Below are 22,250 nucleotides of genomic sequence, written 5' to 3'. Positions count from 1 at the left end.
TTAACATATTAACATGATAAATGATCGTATAATACTTCAATCACACTTAATTTCTTTTAGAAAAACATATTATATAGTCCGTAATTTAAAAACAAAAAGTAAACCCTCCCCTCCCTTCCCCTCCTAAACCCTCAATCCAAACATACCCTTAGATTGTGAAGAGCCAAAAATATTCTGGGAAAATATTCTTGAATGATCTTATCTCATAGGAAGTTTAGAGTAAGATTTTTAGTGTTGGGTTGTATTTGGCTTGATTGGAATGTCACAACTTCTGATATTGCTACGATACATAATAATCGACAAATCTTATTTAGAGTTGCCACTTATGAGCTTTGGAATGACAGAAACAGTATTATGTTTACCAGGTGGGAAGTCTTCGATAAGTGCTCAACTTTTTCGTCTGATAACTAATCAATTTAAGTTCATTGTTTGCTTAGTCTCGCTCATTGAGACGCAACATTGAGGTTTCTTGCACACAATCCACCGCACAATCACTATAAAATTATTATCGACGGGTCTCATAAAAAGGTCAAAAGGGATTTCGACTTGTTGAAGACTGGTTAGAAATCCTCGTGGTAGGTTCATTTGTGGCCTTTACAACAGATTTGGCATGTGCGCTTTGACATAATTGTGAACACTAGTTACGTTTGAAATGGGTCACATATAACCTAAGTGCAAGTTCTAAATACAAAGGTATAGTATACAACATGATATATACTCATAACTCTAGACATACATTAATACAAATTGTGTCAGGCGGTTATGTCAAATAGCGGTAATGGTAGTAATATAGCGTAGCAGAATTTTAACAAACCAGTGAACCACTATTGTTCTGCGATACAAGATTTAGTACAAAATATTTTCTATCTACGATCCGCAATCGACAACACTGGATGCAACTAATGTAGGATGGACAGGTTTAGAATATTAAGAATGCTGGAAGAATTGAGAAAAACATTTAGCCTAAAAATGGTGAAAAAATACAACAAATCAAGAATACATGCAGTCCAAAATAATTGAGGTTTTCATCAAGTGACTCGAGAAAATTTTTTGGAAAATCATGTGCTTGAGTTCTCTGGTATTGATATCATATTTACACAAATATTTCAGAAGAAAACATAATCATTAGAGCGAATAATAATTACTAAATATAAAAATCAGAAATAGTTCTAGTATATTAGTAGTACATTCGATCATGCTGAAGACAGCAAGTGCATATTTGAAGGATCGATCTGGATTAATTTTCGGGTATTTGGTTACCTTTCTCAAACTCAAGAACAGACAAGATCTGTAAAAAATGATATATTAGCCAGAATGAATGAGGTAACTTCAGAATGCGTGTTATAAAAGTTTCTACATCGGAATATCAAGCTAGTATTTCTTGGAGTTTGGAGAAAACTACTATAATTTTAGAAGCAATGAATCTTCTATTCTAATTGAATTCACTTAGACGAGTAGTCGACGACAGTGGTTGTAAAAACCTAAGAATATACTTGCACAATACATATTCTGATGCTTCGGAACAAGGACATGACCTCGAGCAACACCAACGCCAGGAAAAGGTGGAAGAAAATCCCATCTATCTAAAACACACATACCTGGAAAATTACTTTTCCAACAATCTATTGCGAACGAAATTTGTGTTTTAAAGTTATTCAGCATTCTAATTTTCATACTTTCAAAAACACATGCATATTTTTAAGCACATATTATTGCATTCAACAAACAGCAAGAAAATCACCTGTGAAACACTTCACATGCAAACTCCAAAATGAAGGTTTACTAAATTCAGCAGAGAAAACGTTTTCTAATTCTATTCATTCACCATTCCCCTCACGATACATCTTATAAACAACTTGTTCAAAACAAAAGCGGATTAGAATCCAAAACACAGGACTCCTATGAAATTGAGTTACTTGAGCCGGATGAAGAACATGATGCCTTGTTTTCTCTTCCTGGTGAGAATGATCAATATTTATATATATTGGATTCTGTTGCTGATGGCACTATTTGTTTCTACCAAGGTTTGATAATACCGTAAATTACAATTTGGATCGTAACTACCAAGGAATTCAAGGTCCTTCCTCGTAGTCCTCTTGAGTCCCTCCCAACTTCTTATGACAGGGTTGTGTTTTAATTTCATGGATTTGGCTACGACCAGAAGGAAATTCGACATGCAGCACATTGTATGCCTCTGACTGATTTCAAAAGTTATATCCCATCAAATATGACTCCATGTGGGAGGTATACATATTAAGAAGTAACTGATGGAAGAAACTTGATGTAAATATGCCTACCGGCTATCGTGCTTCAGGTATCAGAGTACACACAAATGGAGTGTGTCATTGGTGGGATGGACTTGATGATTGTGTGATGTCATTTGACTTGCGCAGTTAAGTCTTGATATCCATATTGGACCGTATGCCTAGGTGATTCAGTTATCTGTAGGTGGTTCTGTCGTTCTCTGCGACAGCATTGTTTGGCCGTTGCTGCCGTTTGCATCTGGTTTGCCTGTTTCAGGTCCGTTTTGATGTGACTGGTTTTTCAGGTTTGGCGCTTCTGTGCTGGTAACCGGATATCTTAGTATTGTTATCTAAGTTTGTAATATCAGTGTCATTTCCCACCCTGCTAGAGATTTCTTCATACAACTAACCGGATATCTTATGGAATAAAATTCCCAAAGATTTCTTCATCTCATATATCTTGTAAGGTCTCCTCTTATACAATTTGCATAACCCTTTAAACGAAATCCCCTATCCAATGCAAAAATTTAAATTTAAAATGTATTGATCAGAATAAGAACCATCCTTTAAACCATGTAGTTACAAAAACTTTACTACCATGTTATGAACTGAATTTTAGAAATTTGAAGCTTTTAATCCAAGGCATGTAAAAAATAAACAAACGGTTAAGCTCTATAGCTTTTAACCAAAGCATTGTAGCCAAGCAAAGCAACTTTTCTATGGCACTAATATAGTAAGGCTGTGTTTCAAAAACAAAACAGAAGAAAAAAACTTACATTCCTATAACATATATATTTAACCAAACATATAGTATTGTTCAATTTAGTAAAAAGAAAGCCATGGTGCTCATTAGCTTATCAAGCTCCCAAATATACCCTATTTTACATAAAATTGGAGGTCATAAAGGAAATATCATCTTACAAAAAAAAAAAAAAAGTGCATATAGGAAAAAACCCTAATAATCCTAATAGCCTCACTGGCATAAACATAACTAATCATTTATTTGTCCAATAGGAAGAGAACTTTCCTTGTAATTGACAATCTGACAACAACCGAATTCCCCTTTAAGACCAAGCTCTTCAATCACTTGGGTACTTAAATTAAACCTGACTAGTTCACCATCCTTTTTTCTGAAGAATAGATCACCATTCTTTCCCTCACCGATAGGATGTTCAATGCAAGGTAAAGGCCCAATAACGAAGAGTTTAGTCCAAGACTCCTTCACACCGAGTTCACCCAGAATAGATATGTGAAAAGTTGTCATTTCTACATAGTTTGAGATTAAAGCAACGTGGTCATTTAATACCATCAAGTATCTCAACAAAAATACAGAATCAAAACTATCATTCATATACAAGGGCAGGGGTGTTGTACAAAACACCTCATTGCTTAAGTCAAATGACACCAAATATCCTTTATGTTCAAATTCATCTTGATACCAGTGACACACTCCCTTCATGTAGACATAGACACCTACCCAACCGTGATGAGCACAAGGAAGATCCAGATCAAGTTTTCTCCAAGAGTTGCTTCTTAGGTTATATATCTCCCACATGCTGTCACGTGATAGCTTGATTGGCTCACCATCAATATCACCTTCAAAATCATCAGGTACATCTAGACTATAAGATACGTATCGAATGACTTTGTAGTCATCTCCAACATGGTCATAACCAAATCCATGAACATAATAATAGACTTCCTCATAAAGCACAGGTGACTCGGTAGGGCTGGGAGGAAGGACCTTGTATTCCTCGGTAGCTGGGTTCCATAATATAACAACAGGTTCTCGTCCTTGATAGAGGCAAACAATGCCGTTAATAACCGGACCTAAAATATGAATAGTTGTGTTATCCTCTTGAAATGGAGGTGGCCAGTCTAATTTGACCTTATTCTCAAACCTCTCACCAAAAAGCAAATATAACACATGAAGATTTGGTAAATATGGCAAAGTCTGTTGTAGGAGGAGACGTGAACTATCCTCCTCATAAGTACTGGATATGAAATAATTGCGGTACATGTTCATGAAATTAGGATTTTCAAACAAGCGAGACCATGATTTACGTACGCAACTAAAACGTTTCAAAGATTTAAGAGGCAATTTGGACAGAATGGAAAATGCAAGATCATCATGAATGTGATTGCTAACCTTTTCAGCTCTAACAGAATCCGTTGATTGCATCATCTTCTCAGAAGATGGGTTTTCGTGAGGCTGGTAGCGATTGCTGTGAAATTGAAGTGTTTGTTGATTTCTTATTTCCGTTTTACTCTAGTTATATAGAAAACTTCTTTAGAAAAACAGCTATATATTTTCTTTTTAATCATAGAAAGAAAGCTATATTTTGTTAGTAAAAAGAAAAGAAAAAAAAGTATATAGAAAAATTAAATTCATTATTAACTTTTTGAGGCAATTAGTAATTAAAATAAATTCTTTTGACTGATTATTACGTTTTTTTAATTTAGTCAATTAAATATTACTTTTGTATACTATCTTTTAACTGATTATTATTATTTTTTTGACTGATTATTATTAACTACTCTCTAAAATGTGGTATCACTTTTGTTGATATAGTGTTATTTTTCTTAGGCTAAATTTATACCTTTTTCCTTAAGTTTTTAGGTTTTCTTTTGGTCCCTTGAATTTATTTTGTTTCATTTTGAACCCTTAAGTTACAAATATCCCTAATAGGTCATTCAAAAACCAAATTTTTAGTTTTTAGTTTTTGATTTACCCCACCCCCCCGGTAAATTGTTTTTGTTTTGGAATACCCCCTAATAGGTCATTCAAAAACCAACTTTTTATTTTATTTTTTGCAGAAATTTTCGTTTTTGAATGACCCATTAGGGGGTATCCAAAACAAAAAAAAAAAAAAAAACTTTCGTGTATTTTTTTTTATTGGAATTCTTCTTGTTTTTCTAGAATTTTTTTATTTTTATTTTTTGCAATTTTCCATTTTTTTATTGGTTTAAGTTATTTTATGGTTTCAAAGAAGAATGTTATGTGTTCTATCCATTTAACCTGCATATTTTCGTGTGAATTTAGGAATAATAACAATAAATAAAGCAATGTAGAAATTCATTAACAATAATAATAGTCAACAGAAATAATAAAGCAGATACCACCATGGTCAAAAAAATCTAAAAAGCCATATACATTTTTCGTTTTAGATTAGAAATATTGAAGATTAGACACTCTGCAATTTGAAAAAGTAAAGTACAGTAAAAAAACTATGAAAAAGTTTTTTGAAAAATGTAACTCCTCCATTATAAATAGTAGTAGCCTTGATAGTTTTGTATCATCAATGAAATAAAATTCATACCTAGTTAGTGTGCAAATATGAAAATGAGATTTTGTGCATTGTTGTTTCTCATAGTTGTGATCACACAGGTAGGTCCTTCTGCAGGCTCCTATGAATACTTTGCTATGGCCCAACAGTGGCCTCCCACTTTATGCGTCAATGGAGGATGCAAAATACCGAAACCTGTCCCAAACCAGTTTACAATACACGGGTTGTGGCCTACTAATATATCACAGCCATATCCGGAATTTTGCTTGGGAAAGAAAAAAACTAGTGGAGGTTTTAATCTGAATTTGGTGAGTTACGTTTCATTTGTGTTGGTGATTTCCAAAATAATGGAATCACTTTAGAACCAAAAGTTGTAACTCTTCATGGGAGTCATTCATATACATTGGAACCTTTGGCAAAGGGATGCTTAATGAACCTTTGCATTGATTCAAGTGTATATGATTATAACCTTTGACAAAGGGATGTTTAATGAACCATAACATTGTTTGAAATCAAAGGGGTGTTTTCTCTCATATGAAGGGTCATATAATGCATTATAAATGCTTGACATTTGGGCATTAGTTTGACAGAGAAAAAAACACTACAACACACAATTTTGGACAGAATTTTGTTACATTAACAACATAATTCTTCATCATTCTCTTACTCTAAATCATCCATCAATTCTCTAATGCATGAGTGAATTGCTGGAACCATAAATCTGTAAAATACTGTTAGGAGATACGCTTGGTGTGGTTGTCCAATACACGTCAAGGAACTCATAGTATCCTGAAGGGGATTCGCCGGTCATTCCTTATTGCATCCAATATACAGTTATTCGTGGGGGCGAATCGAACCTAAAGGTTAGTATGGCAACCCCATACGCTTTGAGTTTACATGCATAACTATTAAACTTTTCAGGTTTCAAGTGCAGCAGCCTCTTCCCAACAATCAAGATATACAACAAATCTTTGGAATTTATGTGCACACTTCATCATAGTCATCTTCATCATCTTCTTGGTCAAGTTATTGCAGCAGACCCCCAACACAAGTTCCAACAATCTTTAGGTTCGATTTATGATTTACTTGTGATTAATGGCTGCAATTTTTGGGAGAGATGAAATCTTACATATTCATCCATGACTACGGTGAACGGTAAACAAATTCCATTTATGAATATATGTTATGGAAATTTATGGATAAATATTTCATATGTTATGTGCTTGTGTTAAGTTTACATGTGGTTGTAGATAATATATGCATGATAAATTTTGATATGTATGAAATTTATCGTTTGAAATCTGTTTGATGTTAATTTGAACATGAGATAATATGCATATAAGTGATTACCTATTATGAAATATTTGGTGTTCTAAATGCATGTGTATAGTATCTAAGTAAATATGAATATGTTAGATTTAACATGTGGTGACATATATATACATGATTTAGAAATTGTTCAAGTATATGAATTTTGATGAGTATAGTAATATGTTAAGAATGTTTAAACACTATTTTATTTATGAAAGTAGTGTAGATAAATTGTCAAAATATCAAGTGGTTGCTTTAATGATATTATTTACTTTGTGTAAGAAATTATTATCATTAATATTGTGTTGATATTATATGTACATGATAATATGAAAAGTAATGGTTAATTTCTTGTTTATCATGATGTTAAAATAATTTGGGTATGTTTTGAATTATTGTAAGTTGATATATGTTCATGGAAGAAAGTCATAGAAAATATTAATGATTTTGATTCATTGTTTATTTTCTATGTCATTGTTTATTGAAATTTAGTATTGAACATATTTAAACATAAACTTGAATTTAACACAATGAATTTATGATATATGTATTAGTTATATGATAACTAAAATCAAAATGATTGTGTTATATTTAATTTTATGTGGAATATATGACTTACATGTTTAATCCCATCTTATGAAGTTTGGTTATGACATTCTTTTATGATCAATTTTTAGTTTGCTATGTATGTTTAATGCATTCAATGTATGATATATCTTGGCTAGATATAAAAGAAAAGTTGAAGTTCAAATTGAAATGCATGTTAAATATTGTTATAGCAAAGGTGTAATGACATAAAAGTTTGTGCATTATTACAATATACTCAATTGATAAAAGTGTGTCATGGTTTGATGATAGTTGGTGAATACTATCAAGAGTATATAAGTTGATCCATAGACATAGCTATGAGAATACAAAATCTATGTGAAGAATTGAATATTCAAAGTTTATAAAAGTTAAAAGAAAATCTTGCAATTATTTGACGAAATGATTGACAAGGAATGATGTCTTTGGAAATGATGTTGAATACATTGAAGACATTATTAGGGATGTGGTACAAACCCAAATCTAATTGATTACCAATGGTGGAAACTCAACCCACACTTGAGTAGCATCAAGTCTTGGGTTCAATGGTGAAAGTACACTATTAGAGTAATTGAAGTACTTGACAATAGATAACATCCCAAGGGGCAAAAGTACTTGGACCATAAGAAGAAAAAGGGTAGGATGAGGTTTTCCTCTTAATGGACATATAGCATATATTTGCTGGAATGCATACTTATGGGGCATTTCTGATATAGTCTACCTATGTGAGAATGAAGTTTGGCCGCTTCACGGAGTTCAAGGGTTTGACTCTTAAATTCTCATGAAAAGGGATATATGACACAAGGCCTTCTTAATGTGTCATCTTACAAGTCTCTTTATCAATGGTACCGAGATTCTATGTGTAAGTTATGCACACTTGTTCTAATGAATAGTTGGTTCAAAGCTTGCCTACCATACTATTTGGGAATGAGCGAAAACTTAACTTACTAAGTAATGGTTCAAATCGCGAGATACCATTATCTGAAGGCATGGAATCACTACTACAGAAATGAGTTTTTACATCAGTTGAAAAGCACTTTTCGCATCAGGTGGCAACTGATGTAAAGTGATATGATGTGGTATGTTCACATCTTTTTACATCAGGTACGAACTGATGTGAAATCTTTTTTTCCACATCAGGCCTTTATTGCACTGACGTGGTACGCTCTCTTTAAAACTTAACAGCAGGGTTTTCACATCAGTTTTATGGTAGACACTGAAGTAAAACATGTATACTTCACATCAGACCTTTTACCCACTGATGTGAAATCCAAAAAAAAAATTAAAAAAAAATGCTTTTTTATTTAAAACTGCTTACCAGATCAGCTTGAGACCTCTTTCCTTTTATATTAAAAATAAGAAAAAAAAATATGGATATTTTTATGCTACATTAATATTTTTTATATAAAAAAGTACATGCATATATAAATACAATCAAAGAAGTTATATTATAGTAATATCAACGTAAAGCTATAACATCTTTGGGCATAATATATATTTATCAAATTATATATATACCCCAATCAAGCATAGCCACAACAGAATTACATAATTACAACCTAACCAAACATTTTTATTCCCAAATTCATATAAAATCAATAACAAGGGAGCAACATATCTAGTTCTAGCTATTATGGATCAAAATTATACAACTCAATCAACTAAAATAAGTTTCATTTAAAGTGAACTTAATAGTATGATCTAGGAGAGTAAACCTTATTGAGGTTTCTGTTGAAGCAGAGGTCCATATCAGATAAAATAAAACATCCATACACCAGAATTTCTTTGAAAGCCATTGCTTTGATCAACTAATACACAACCTGAATCACAACCCAAAAAATTAAAACACTAAAACAAAAGGGTGATTGATAATAAATCAACAAAATATAAGGAATCAATTGAAAAGTGAAAACACTACCAAACAGTTTATAGCACATAAGTGATCAGATATAAACTACGGGCCTGTTTGGAGTTTTTTAAATTTTATCTACTAACATAAGAACTTGTGAGAATATTTCGGAATCAGCTTCTGGCATGTCTATAAGCTATTTTTAGCTTATTTCCATAATTTATCCTACAAAGCTTATGAAAACAGTCTATATCTTATACGAAAATGGTTTGAATACATTTTACCTTTTGTATAAAAATAGCTTAAACATAAGCATGTATATGATAAGTGCTTATAGCTTATGCTATAAGCACTTGATAAGTTTGTTTATAAGCATTAAATTAAGTTGTTTATCCAAAAGTGCTACAGCATACAAGTACTATAGAACCATCATGACAGAGCAACAAATCAACACAACAACACCCCATTGATTCATCTCAACTTCTATGCACATTCCGCCAAAAGTCTAAAAACTAAACAAAACGTATTCATCATCCAATTATCCTCTTCATAATTCTGCTACCATGCAGTCCCCAAATAAACATAGCTTTAGTTCCAATGATTATAATATCACACCGTAATAAATCACGTAGTTAATTTACAAAAAGTTGCATCATGAAATCTTGCAGTTTTTCTTTTCAATTTCAGGAATCTTGTAGTTTTTCTTTTCAATTTAAGCAAGAAAATCAAGTCTCCAGAACAGGAGCCAAACTATGAAATCAATAATATCAGCAAGAACTTACTCTAAACTCAATTAAACACAGATTCATGATCAAGTAAACACATAATTATAAATTAAGCATCACGATTTTGAAAAGAGGTTAGGGTTTCACGATTTTTTTTAACAGCAAATGGGTTAGGGTTTCACGATTGGAAAGTCACCGAAGAGAGAGAGAGATTGAGCAGCGACGGTGAGAGGTTCCGATTGAGCAGCGACGGTGAGAGCGAAAAGAACATGATTGTTCATTAGCACACGGAAAAGAACATGATTGTTTATTAGCACATGCACCATAAATAACAGAACAGAATCATGTATGCTACACCAAATTTATTGAGGAACGAATATTAAAAGTTTTTTATTATTTTACCAGAACACGTTAATGAAATTTTTTATTACCAGAACCTAACAAATTAACATAAACATTAAAAAAGGGCAGCCCATTGCACTAAAGCTCCCGCAAACATGTTAATGAAATTAATGAAACTAAAACATAGATTGAAATACACATCAAACTAATTCACATTAAACAGAATTCACATACGTTTTCACAAAATCCACTACGAACCTTAATTGAAAAGGAAACATATTGAAAGAAACAACAAACCATATGAACATCATCTCCCATTATTCGGTATCTAGAACACTAACCTGTTTTGCAAGGCCACAAGCACGATCAGGAGAGTTAAGAATCTCATAGTAAAACACTGAGAAATTCAGAGCAAGACCAAGCCTGATTGGGTGAGTTAGTGGTAGCTCAAAGTTAGCAATGTCCTACAAACAGAGTCAAATTAAAACATCAGATCGCAAATCTTCAAATCGAAACGGACACAACAATAACACAACAACACCAGTAAAAAAGTGGAGAAAATGAAATTAATTGAACATAATCATGTGCGTATGTGCGTGACCAGACACACCTTTGATCAGAGGTATTGGTCTACAGAGATTCGAAAAACAAAAGATACATCGCACACGATAGGACAAAAACTATAAACACTTCAAACAAACAAGAACACAAAATATGCATCTCATAGTCAAATATTCTAAACAAGTAAAAGAAACTAGCACACGTTCCATCTTATAAGACTTTCATTTTAAACCAAAAATAAACAATACCCTATTTTCAACTCATTTCAAAAATCACTTTTATCATAGAGGTTCTTTTATATTAACCTAATTAAGAAAATCGTTAAATCAAGTGCATGCTTACATCATTTTCTCTAAAAAAAAAAAAACCAATCACATCACCCAAAAACAAATTATTGCATTAAGAAAAAACTAATTAACACAAATCACATTCATTTTCCACCAAAAAACACAAATCACAAAAACTACGATAAATTTCACTAACCTAAAGTCAGTTATAGATCGCAATATATTAGATATGCTTTATTTTGGGCCCACATTACTTGGTTGTTTCTTGTATCCATCCTTGCAGCATATATTCCTCACATTATAAAACAAAATCATGTGAGACCAAATATAATAATGATATCAAACAATGAGGGAAAACCTTGTTGAATAGAAAGAATACTAAAGAAAAGTGATGTTACTTACAAGTGTAGATGATACGTTCAATTAACGCCATCCTTGTGCTGCTTCTGAAACAATTAGGCTTCCTAGCAAGAATATGCAGAGGTGATAATCCATCATGGTTTACAGCATTCACAAGCTTTGGATGCAATCCAATTATTTGAAGTGCCAAACCTACATAGTATCAAATTACATAGAAAAAAATATTTGAATGAAATGAATATATAGAAGTTTAGTCAAATGAAATGAACATGTAGAAATTTAGTCAATGACACTAACCAAAGTATTCACTAGATATGGTAGAATGAAGAATGGTGTCTCCATTGTTTTTGATTGAAAGTGAGTCATCATCTTTGTTCTGTTGGTGACCATGAAGACAAAAGAAAGCATATCTAAAATACCTAATCGTTCTCAGGAATTTTGATAGCCAAATCATCTCCTTTCAAAATAGGCTTCGGAAATTGACAAAGAGGGATAGCACAAGTCTTACTCAACACATGAGCAAATTTTGCACTTGCACCCTTCACATTAAGAACCACAGCTTCTTTGAAAGTTTTAACAGGCGTGGAATTATCCAAAGCAGGCACCAACTTTTCAACCACTGGTACACCAGAAGCATCAGTAACATTGGTTAAATTGGAAGCTCCATTCAAAGGCACAGACAGAGGGAGGGACACCCCACTGAACCCAATAAGTTCATTCATACTCAAACGAGAACTAGATTGTTCATCCATGGCTGACAAAAAAACAATAAGCTCCATTCAAAAACTAGATTGTTCATCCATGGCTGACAGAAAAATAAGCAAGGTATCGATGTAACAAAACCCAAAAACTAATCCAGTAACTGACTGAAACAGGACAGGTTCGACCCAGAATCCAAAATCAATAACAAGATTGTCGCAGTAGAACTCTGACACAGTGAATCGAAAAACTAGAAAACCCCAAATCGAAAAAGGGCTTACCGTCGAACACTAACGATTAACAGAACCGACCGACGCCGCTGATCTAGGAGACGTGGACGGTTGTTGAAGGCCGAACCAGAGAGGATCAAACACCGTTCATCCCATCCATGCCGTCGAAGTTGTATGCGAGAGCTTTTTGAGATCACTGTTCACACAGTTTCTAACCTCGAAATAGGGAGTCTGTTCAATGGAAGAGATGATACGCCACGAAGCACGTCTTGCTCTGATGACGTTTTTGTAGGCGACGGAGAGGAGGTTACGTTCTTCGACGGTGAGGGTTCGATTGTTTTTTGACTGAGATTGGAAAACGTGTGGATGTGTTTTACGGTGAGGAAGGGATAAGGTTGAAAATTTGTTTTACCTCAGGCAGTTTTCACCACTAATGTGAAAAAAGTTAGCAAAAGTTTTCACTAAATGTCACCGCGTTTTTTTCCCCTCATTTCAACACTCCACTGATGTAAATGTTATATTCTACTAGGAATTCCCCTGATGTGCTTATGTCAACTGATGTAAAAACTCACAGTGTGTATCTTTTCCTTCAGGTAATTTCCCTGCTGATGTAAAAACTAAAACCCATTTGATGTTAAATGTATATTTTGTAGTAGTGAATTTCCGGATTTATGTGATTTAGTATTTTGAAAATGGTGGGGGATTGTTGGTGATTTCCAAAATAATGGAATAACTTTAGAACCAAAAGTTGTAACTCTTCATGGGAGTCATTCATATACATTGGAACCTTTGGCAAAGGGATGCTTAATGAACCTTTGCATTGATTCAAGTGTATATGATTATAACCTTTGACAAAGGGATGTTTAATGAACCATAACATTGTTTCAAATCAAAGGGGTGTTTTCTCTCATATGAAGGGTCATATAATGCATTTTAAATGCTTGACATTTGGGCATTAGTTTGACAGAGAAAAAAACACTACAACACACAATTTTGGACAGAATTTTGTTACATTAACAACATAATTCTTCATCATTCTCTTACTCTAAATCATCCATCAATTCTCTAATGCATGAGTGAATTGCTGGAACCATAAATCTGTAAAATACTGTTAGGAGATACGCTTGGTGTGGTTGTGCAATACACGTCAAGGAACTCATAGTATCCTGAAGGGGATTCGCCGGTCATTCCTTATTGCATCCAATATACAGTTATTGGTGGGGGCGAATCGAACCTAAAGGTTAGTATGGCAACCCCATACGCTTTGAGTTTACATGCATAACTATTAAACTTTTCAGGTTTCAAGTGCAGCAGCCTCTTCCCAACAATCAAGATATACAACAAATCTTTGGAATTTATGTGCACACTTCATCATAGTCATCTTCATCATCTTCTTGGTCAAGTTATTGCAGCAGACCCCCAACACAAGTTCCAACAATTTGTACAAAGAAATAATTTAATTTAATCTTATATGTTATTTTCCTTCTTCTTTAGCTTAGTCAGTTGCAACCTCAACTTCAACATGAATGGCCTGATGTAATAAATGGAAAAGATGTAGTTTTTTGGGAGAAAGAATGGAACAAGCATGGGACATGCTCCCTAAGAAAATATACACAGGTAGCTTATTTTCAGCGGGATTTAAGTATCAAGACAGAGATTAATCTAATAGATGTACTGAAAAACTCTGGTATTGTGCCGCATAAAACAAATCCTTATGACATAGGTCAAATTGTTACAGCCATAAAAAGTGGTAATAACAACCTTGAACCAGCACTTATGTGTAGTCCTCCTACTAGGAAGTCATTGCCTTACTTAAAAGAAATAAGGCTGTGTTTGTTTCCCAATGGAAGCACGTACATGGATTGTCCCTCGGCAAGTAGGGTCATAAACTGTAATAATAGTAAAAATCAACTGTTATTTCCAGCGTGATGACTGATGATGGCTATTACTTAAGCCTTAATTGCAATGATATATATGAAATAATCAACTGTTATTTCCAGCGTGATGACTGATGACGTAATTTAAAGACGGAAAATCTTCGTCTCTATCTGAGACAGAAGTTGAGACGGAAAGTTGTTATTTTAGAGACGAATTATGATGGTATGCGGAGACGGAATTTAGAATCGAAAAGTCTGTCGCTGATCTAAATCCATATCTAACAAGATACTTTGCAAGGACAGCACATACAAGTTTTTTAGAGACGGAATCTAGAGACGGAAATGCAGTTTGTCTGTCTCAAATTCCATCTCTGCGATATCCATTTCTACATTCGTCTCTAAAATTCGTCTCTAACATTGTCTCTTGATATATATGTCTCTAAATCTGTCTCTAATGATTTCTTCTTTTTTTTTTTTTAAATTCATAAAAACTTATAAATTGAAATAAAATGGATCTTTTTTATTAATTATATTTATCTACCAACAAATACACTAACATGGACGGATGACGCATATGATCCATGATGGATCAGTAACTCTAGTCATTTCCCTAAAAAAAAACTCTAGTCATTATTAGATAAATCAATATCTTAAAGTCTTATAAAATATTGACATGAAACTATTTTCCTTCCTTTTGTTTCCATAATGATCGAATTTATATTCATAATATTTTTAAATTTTTTTTAGTTTAATTTATATACATATTAATTGTAAGTACATTAATTGACCCTAGCTGACCAACAATATCAAATAGAATCATTTGATCATTAGATATGACATAATTAGACTAATAATGAGCCAGGGGCTTGAATTAATTTAATTTTAATGACAAATGTGAGTATGTTAATTGTTATGTTAATATTTTTCTCTCATGCCACGATTTAAACCCTAATTGAGCTACCCCATCCCTAAAGGAGCTCAAATTTTGATGATCATAATTTTGTGTGTAAGTTAATTTGATAAACTATCTCTTCATAAACTCAGTCAACTTGTAAAAAACAATTCTCCATCAATTGAAATAGACTCAACCGACTAACAATATCAAATATAATCAACCTCGTCGTTGCATATAACCTAATTGGATTAAGAATGAACCAAAAGTTTGAATTTCAACGATCAAAATCTTCAATATAAGTCGATCTATCTCTTCAGAAACCTAGTCAATATGAAAAGAAGCTTCTCTGTCGATTAAAACAGACTCAACCGACTAACATTATCAAATAAAATAAATCTCACCAATTGATAGAATCTAATAAGATTAAGAATGAACCTAATAAGATCATGAATGAACCACAAGCTCAAATTTTGACGATCAAAATCTTCAGAATAAGTTAACCCGACAAATTATCCGTTTATAAATCTAGTCAACATAAAAAGACAGTATTTCATCGATTGAAAAAAACTCAATCGACTAACGGTATATATCAAATCAAACAATCTCGCCGTTAGATAGGACCTAATTTGACTGAGAATGAACCAGAAGCTCGAATTTTGACGATTGAAATATTCAAAATAAATCAACCTAACAAACTATCCATTTAAAAACATATTCGACGTGAAAAGACACTTTACAGACCAGACAAATTATCCCTTTAGAAACTCATTCAACATGAAAATACACTTCTCCATTGACTAAAACAAATCAAACTGACTAATGGTATCAAATAAATTAAATCCAACAATGAGATAGGACCCACCACTTGCACAATTGAGTGAGAATGTGTTTTTTTATCATACTTAAAATACCTTATAATTGATACGACAACACATTGTCCAATAACAAAGTATATAAATTAAACTCTTATTATATAATAATTTGTAGGAAATAATGATTTTATTGTATATTTAAGAAACAATTATTTAGTTATAAAGAAAAAACAATGACCATTTTTTGTAAAGAAAAAAAAGAAATTTTTTTTTGTCAAGTAGCCTAGTGTCTGAAGCTCACACATTATAAATGTGAAGAAATAGGGTGTGCGGGGTTCGAACCCCAACCCCTGCATATATTATGCAATGTCCCTACCAACTGAGCTAAATTCATGGTACTTCTCATTGTAAGCAAAAAAAAAAATCATTTTTTTGGTAAAAAATAAATAAAAACAAATATTTATGGGTTTATTTTCTTGTGTCTGCTGATTTTGTGTTATAATCATTTAATTTGGTTTTTAAAAGTAACGAGCTTTTGATGTTCTTGTTATAAATCATGTGGTTTTGATGAAAATGAAGGTCAAAGTGTGAACTGAGAAAAGAGAGATGGAGGTTGATGAGAGAGTACAAAGCATCTTCGTGATTTTTTTTTAAAATTTATTTTTGTTGGATGACACACAAAAATTTGCCACCTAAGGGGGTGTTAAACGGGGGTATCGTAAAAATGGGTGTTTATAGAACATTTTCCTTATTACTTTTATATTTGTTTGACTTGTGTTTTCAAGGTAAATTTATTTATAAAGGATTTTGTAAACAATGCATTTAAGAGAGTGAAAAAGGTGTAGAGGATCAAATCCCAATAATTCAAAAACCAAAAAAAATATTGGTCATCATCCATTTGTGGAGGTTCAAAAAGAAAACCTCAATGTTAAAATATTGCAAACAAAAAAAAAACAAAATATAGGCACCGAATGTGCATTTTCATTTTATTTCTGTTGAATTTGATGAAACTAAAATCATACCTCAACAACCACATAGCCAATTAAGCGCGATTGAGTTATATAAATAATAATTTGCTTTTAGTGCAAGCAGTGTGGGATTAAACTTTGTTTCAGTTGTGGTGTCATAGTCACTTTCAGATTTATGTATAAAAATGCTTCTCGAGTCTTGATGCTATTCCTATTTTCTAACACATTTTTTCACATAATGCAAAAATCCTTTCATGCTGTTTATATTGATTTCCTTGTTCTGGAACAAGAGGGACTGGATAAACACTTCGAAAAAACCTCATATTCTGCTTCAGTTCATCAACCCTCATATTTATTCGAACATAAATACTGATTACCATTAACTAACTAGTGTTTATTCCTATTCAACAAACCCAAAGTCCCACATTCTAAGCTTATACAAGATGCAAGGGTGGGAGAGTGTTGTGTGCTTAATAGAATATTTGGTACTAGTTGGTAGGAGAGTGTTGTGATCGGCAGCAACAAATTTTTGGTACCTCAGTTTGTCTTGTATATCGCGAGGCTAATTGTTGTGTTGACTTGTTAGCGAATCTTTGACACTCTTTATATTTTAACTGTATTTCCATTGATGTTCTTCCACCTGCATTGAAACTTCTGTTAGATGATAATATAAGGGATGCTATTTTGCCTCGTTTGATTTCGTAATTTAATTCTTTTTCACGTAAAAAAAAATGAATTTAATTTTTATGCAAGCTTGTAAATTTTTGTAAAAATACTAAAGAAAATAATATTCTGTTATGGCATCGATGAAAAATATGATTGAACATCAATGTAAAACTTTTTTGTACCGTCGCTGCAAAGTCATCAAATTATTTTACAAACACAATCCATCTACAATTTATGACTTGCCTATATAGTTTTTGTTGATGTTCCAAATACTGAAAAATAATTCTCTTGTTTAAATTCAACTTGGATTTAGGAAGACTTCCTTTGTTGATGGATTCAAGTTTCCTTCAGCTATTGCTTTGACATGATTGTGAACACTAGTTACGTTTGAAATGGATCACATATAACCTAAGTGCAAGTTCTGAATACAAAGGTATAGTATACAACATGATATATACTCATAACTCTAGACATACATTAATACAATTTGTGTCAGATGGTTATGTCAAATAGCGGTTATGGTAACATCAGCAACAACTTTACTTGTATAAGTAAATGAAGATCATGTAGTATAGTGTGTGTTTGCGTGTTATAAAAAGTTCTACATCGGTATATCAAGCTAGTATTTCTTGGAGTTTGGAGAAAACTACTATAATTTTAGAAGCAATGAATCTTCTATTCTAATTGAATTCACTTAGACAAGTAATCGACGACAGTGGTTGTTAAAAGCTAATAATATACTTACACAATATATATTCTGACGCTTCGAAACAATGACATGACCTCGAGCAACACCAACGCCAGGAACAGATGGAACAAAATCACATCTAGCTAAAACACACATGCCTTGAAGGAGGAAAAATTTCTTTTTCAACCATCTATTGCGAACGAGTTTTGTGTTTTAAAGTTCTTTAACATTCTAAATTTCATACTTTCAAAAACATACATGCATATTTTGAAGCACATATTATTGCATTCAACAAAACAACGAGAAAATCACTTGTGAGAAACTTCACATCGAAACTCGAAAATGAAGGTTTACTAAATTCAGCAGAGAAAAGGTTTTCTAATTCTATTCATTCACCATTCCCCTCACTATACATCTTATAAACAACTTATTCAAAACAAAAGCGGATTAGAATCCAAAACACAAGACTCCTATGAAATTGAGTTACTTGAGCCGGATGAAGAACATGATGCCTTGTTTTCTCTTCCTGGTGAGAAATTCGAGAATAAGGTCAAATTAGATTGGCCACCTCCAATTCAAGAGAATGATCAATATTTATATATATTGGATTATGTTGCTGATGGAACTATTTGTTTCTACCAAGGTTTGATAATACCGAAAATTACAATTTGGATCGTAACTACCAAGGAATTCAAGGTCCTTCCTCGTAGTCCTCGAGTCCCTCCCAATTTCTTATGACAGGGTTGTGTTTTAATTTCATGGATTTGGCTATGACCATAAGGAAATTCGACATGCAGCACATTGTATGCCTCTGACTGATTTCGAAAGTTATATCCCACCACACGACTCCATGTGGGAGGTATACAGCTTAAGAAGTAACTCATGGGAGAAACTTGATGTAGATATACCTACCGGCTATCATCATCGTTCAGGTATCGGAATACACACAAATGGAGTGTGTCATTGGTGGGATGGACTTGATGATTGCATGGTGTCGTTTGACTTAAGCAGTTAAGTCTTGAGATCCATTGGACTGTATCGCTAGGTGATTCAGTTATCTGTAGGTGGTTCTGTTGTTCTCTGCGATAACATTGTCTGGCCTTTGCTGCCGTTTTGAGACTGGTTTTTTCTGGTTTGGCGCTTCTGTGTTGGTATCCGGATATTAGTGGCATTTCCCACGTTGCTAGTTCAGAGGCTGTGTACTTAAAATGTATTTATCAAAATAAGAACCATTCTTTAAGCCATGTAGTTACAAAAACTTTACTACCATGTTCTGAACGGAATTTTAGAATTTGAAGCTTTTAATCCAAGGCATATACAAAAAGAAACAAACGGTTAAGCACTTTAGCTTTTAACCAAAGCATCGTAGCCGAGCAAAATAACTTTTATAAGGTAGAAATAGAGTAAGACTAAGCATGATTGAATCATAGAATGCAAAACTGTGTTTCAAAAACAAGACAGAAGGAAAAAAGTTCACGATACGTACATTCATATAACATATATACTCAACAAAACAGATAATATTGTTCAATTTATTAAAAAATGACGGCAACATGAAAGATCAAGAGAAACAAACAGGGAAAAGAATCCTACAAAGTAAAGCCATGGTGTTCATTAGCTTGTCAATCTCCCAAATATACCTTATTTTACATAAAATTGGAGGTCATTGAGTAAAGGAAATTACATTCTTAGTCTTACAAATAAGAAAAAAGTGCATATAGGAAAAATCCTAATAATCCTAATAATCACTGCCTCACTGGCATAAACATCTCAGGTGAAATGGTTAAGATTAAACAAGCTAAACAATCAATCATTTATTTGTCCAATAGTAAGAGAACTTTCCTTGTAATTAACAATCTGACAACAACCGAATTCCCCTTTAAGACCAAGCTCATCAATCACTCCAGTACTTAAATTAAACCTGACTAGTTCGCCATCTTTTCTTCTGAAGAATAAATCACCATTCTTTCCCTCCCCAATAGGATGCTCAATGCAAAAGGTAAAGGCCCGATAACAATTTAGTCCAAGACTCCTTCACACCGAGTTCACCCAAAATAGATATGTGAAAAGTAGTCATTTCTACATAGTTTGAGATCAAAGCAATGTGGTCATTTAATACCATCAAGTATCTCAACAAAATTACAGAATCAAAACTATCATTCATGTACAAGGGCAGGGGTGTTGTACAAAACACCTCATTACTTAAGTCAAATGACACCAAATATCCTTTATGTTCAAATTCATCTTGATACCAATGACATACTCCCTTCATGTAGACATAGACACCTACCCAACCGTGATGAGCACAAGGCAGATCCAGATCAAGTTTTCTCCAAGAGTTGCTTCTTAGGTTATATATCTCCCACATGCTGTCACGTGATAGCTTGATTGGCTCACCATCAATATCACCTTCAAAATCATCAGGTACATCTAGACTATAAAATACGTATCGAATGACTTTGTAGTCATCTCTAACATGGTCATAACCAAATCCATGAACATAATAATAGACTTCCTCATAAAGTACAGGTGACTCGGTAGGGCTGGGAGGAAGGACCTTGTATTCCTCGGTAGCTGGGTTCCATAATATAACAACAGGTTCTCGTCCTTGATAGAGACAAACAATGCCGTTAATAACCGGACCTAAAATATGAATAGCTGTGTTATCCTCTTGAAATGGAGGTGGCCAATCTAATTTGACCTTATTTTCAAACCTCTCACCAAAAAGCAAATATAACACATGAAGGTTTGGTAAATACGGCAAAGTCTGTTGTAGGAGGAGACATGAACCGTCCTCCTCATAAGTACCGGATATGAAATAATTGCGGTACATGTTCATGAAATTAGGATTCTCAAATAAGCAAGACCATGATTTACGTACGCAACTAAACCGTTTCAAAGATTTAAGAGGCAATTTGGACAGAATGGAAAATGCAAGATCATCATGAATATGATTGCTAACCTTTTCAGCTGTAACAGAATCTGTTGATTGCATCATCTTCTCAGAAGATGGGTTTTCGTGAAGCTAGTAGCGATTACTGTGAAATTGAAGTGTTTGTTGATTTCTTGTTTCCGTTTTACTCCAGTTATATAGAAAAACTTTGCTTCAGAAAAATTGATATATGTTTTCTTTTTAATCATAGAAAGAAGAGAATTGCTATTTTCCACGAAGGATTTACCAACGAATATTAAGAATGTACATGTGTATATGTGTTTTAAAAAGATGGAAAACTATTACTTCCGGATTTAATGGAAATCATGGCCATGTGTTTGTGAAAATGGATGGCAGATATCAAGTCGTGGTTTTCGTGGATAGCCAATTCGTTGGAACAAGCATTTTCCTAGAAAGAAAGCTATATTTTGTTGGTAAAAAGAAAAGAAAAAAAGTATATAGAAAAATTAAATTCATTATTAACTTTTTGAGGCAATTAGTAATTAATGTTTTCTACCTAAAAAAAAAGTAATTAATGTTTTCTTTTGACTGATTACTACTTTTTTATACTATCTTTTGACTAGTTATTATACATTAACTACTATCTAAAATGTGGTATCTTGACGTTTGTTGATATAATGTTATTTTTAGGCTAGATTTATATTTTGCTCCCTAAGTTCATTTTAGGTTTTTTTTTTTGTCCTTTGAGTTTAACTTTGTCCACTATTTTATCACACCATACAAAAAAAATGTAAACAATTGGCATTGTTTAAGCAATCAAAAATGGTAAATTTTGTATAAAAAATTATGTAACTGTTACTCCAATCGCGATACGTGTACATCCCTACGTGTACATACCCCTCTTCTACACCATCCTTGTTGTAAAAAATAATAATAAAATAATATGAATATCCTTGTCATCAAACAAAAATA

General features: G+C 33.0%; 3 protein-coding genes and 1 long non-coding RNA gene across 4 annotated transcripts; 1 reads left to right on the top strand and 3 right to left on the bottom strand.

Moving 5' to 3' along the window:
• Positions 1 to 3,234: 3,234 nt before the first annotated feature.
• Positions 3,235 to 4,428, bottom strand: LOC146917943 (F-box/kelch-repeat protein At3g06240-like). The gene has a single exon (XM_085719644.1). The coding sequence runs from the start codon at positions 4,426 to 4,428 to the stop codon at positions 3,235 to 3,237; it is 1,194 nt and encodes a 397-aa protein (XP_085575770.1).
• A 1,128-nt stretch (positions 4,429 to 5,556) lies between these two features.
• Positions 5,557 to 14,408, top strand: LOC146917941 (ribonuclease MC-like). Its single transcript, XM_085719646.1, has 2 exons — positions 5,557 to 5,838; positions 13,974 to 14,408. The coding sequence occupies exons 1-2, from the start codon at positions 5,581 to 5,583 to the stop codon at positions 14,406 to 14,408; spliced, it is 693 nt and encodes a 230-aa protein (XP_085575772.1). The 5' UTR covers positions 5,557 to 5,580.
• Positions 10,206 to 12,861, bottom strand: LOC146917942 (uncharacterized). Its single transcript, XR_015015928.1, has 3 exons — positions 11,848 to 12,861; positions 11,387 to 11,742; positions 10,206 to 10,806 (listed from the first exon to the last, which is right to left on the bottom strand). It is a non-coding gene; the product is annotated as an uncharacterized LOC146917942 (long non-coding RNA).
• A 5,556-nt stretch (positions 14,409 to 19,964) lies between the features above and the next one.
• Positions 19,965 to 21,547, bottom strand: LOC146917940 (F-box/kelch-repeat protein At3g06240-like). Its single transcript, XM_085717330.1, is given in 3 exon segments — positions 19,965 to 20,380; positions 20,383 to 20,402; positions 20,405 to 21,547. Coding segments are annotated over 3 exon segments (1,188 nt in total). The 5' UTR covers positions 21,384 to 21,547; the 3' UTR covers positions 19,965 to 20,191.
• Positions 21,548 to 22,250: the final 703 nt, after the last annotated feature.

This window comes from Medicago sativa, chromosome 6 (assembly GCF_051527215.1).
Source record: "Medicago sativa cultivar Bolivia chromosome 6, Bolivia_mono, whole genome shotgun sequence".
NCBI lineage: Eukaryota > Viridiplantae > Streptophyta > Magnoliopsida > Fabales > Fabaceae > Medicago > Medicago sativa.
This window is presented reverse-complemented; position numbering and strand designations above follow the sequence as displayed.

Coding starts and splice junctions, on each gene's coding strand:
- LOC146917943 (XM_085719644.1), bottom strand. CDS start 4,428: ATGATGCAATCAACGGATTCTGTTAGAGCTGAAAAGGTTAGCAATCAC.
- LOC146917941 (XM_085719646.1), top strand. CDS start 5,581: ATGAAAATGAGATTTTGTGCATTGTTGTTTCTCATAGTTGTGATCACA. Junction 5,839..13,973: donor GAGGTTTTAATCTGAATTTG/GTGAGTTACGTT, acceptor CTTCTTCTTTAG/CTTAGTCAGTTGCAACCTCA.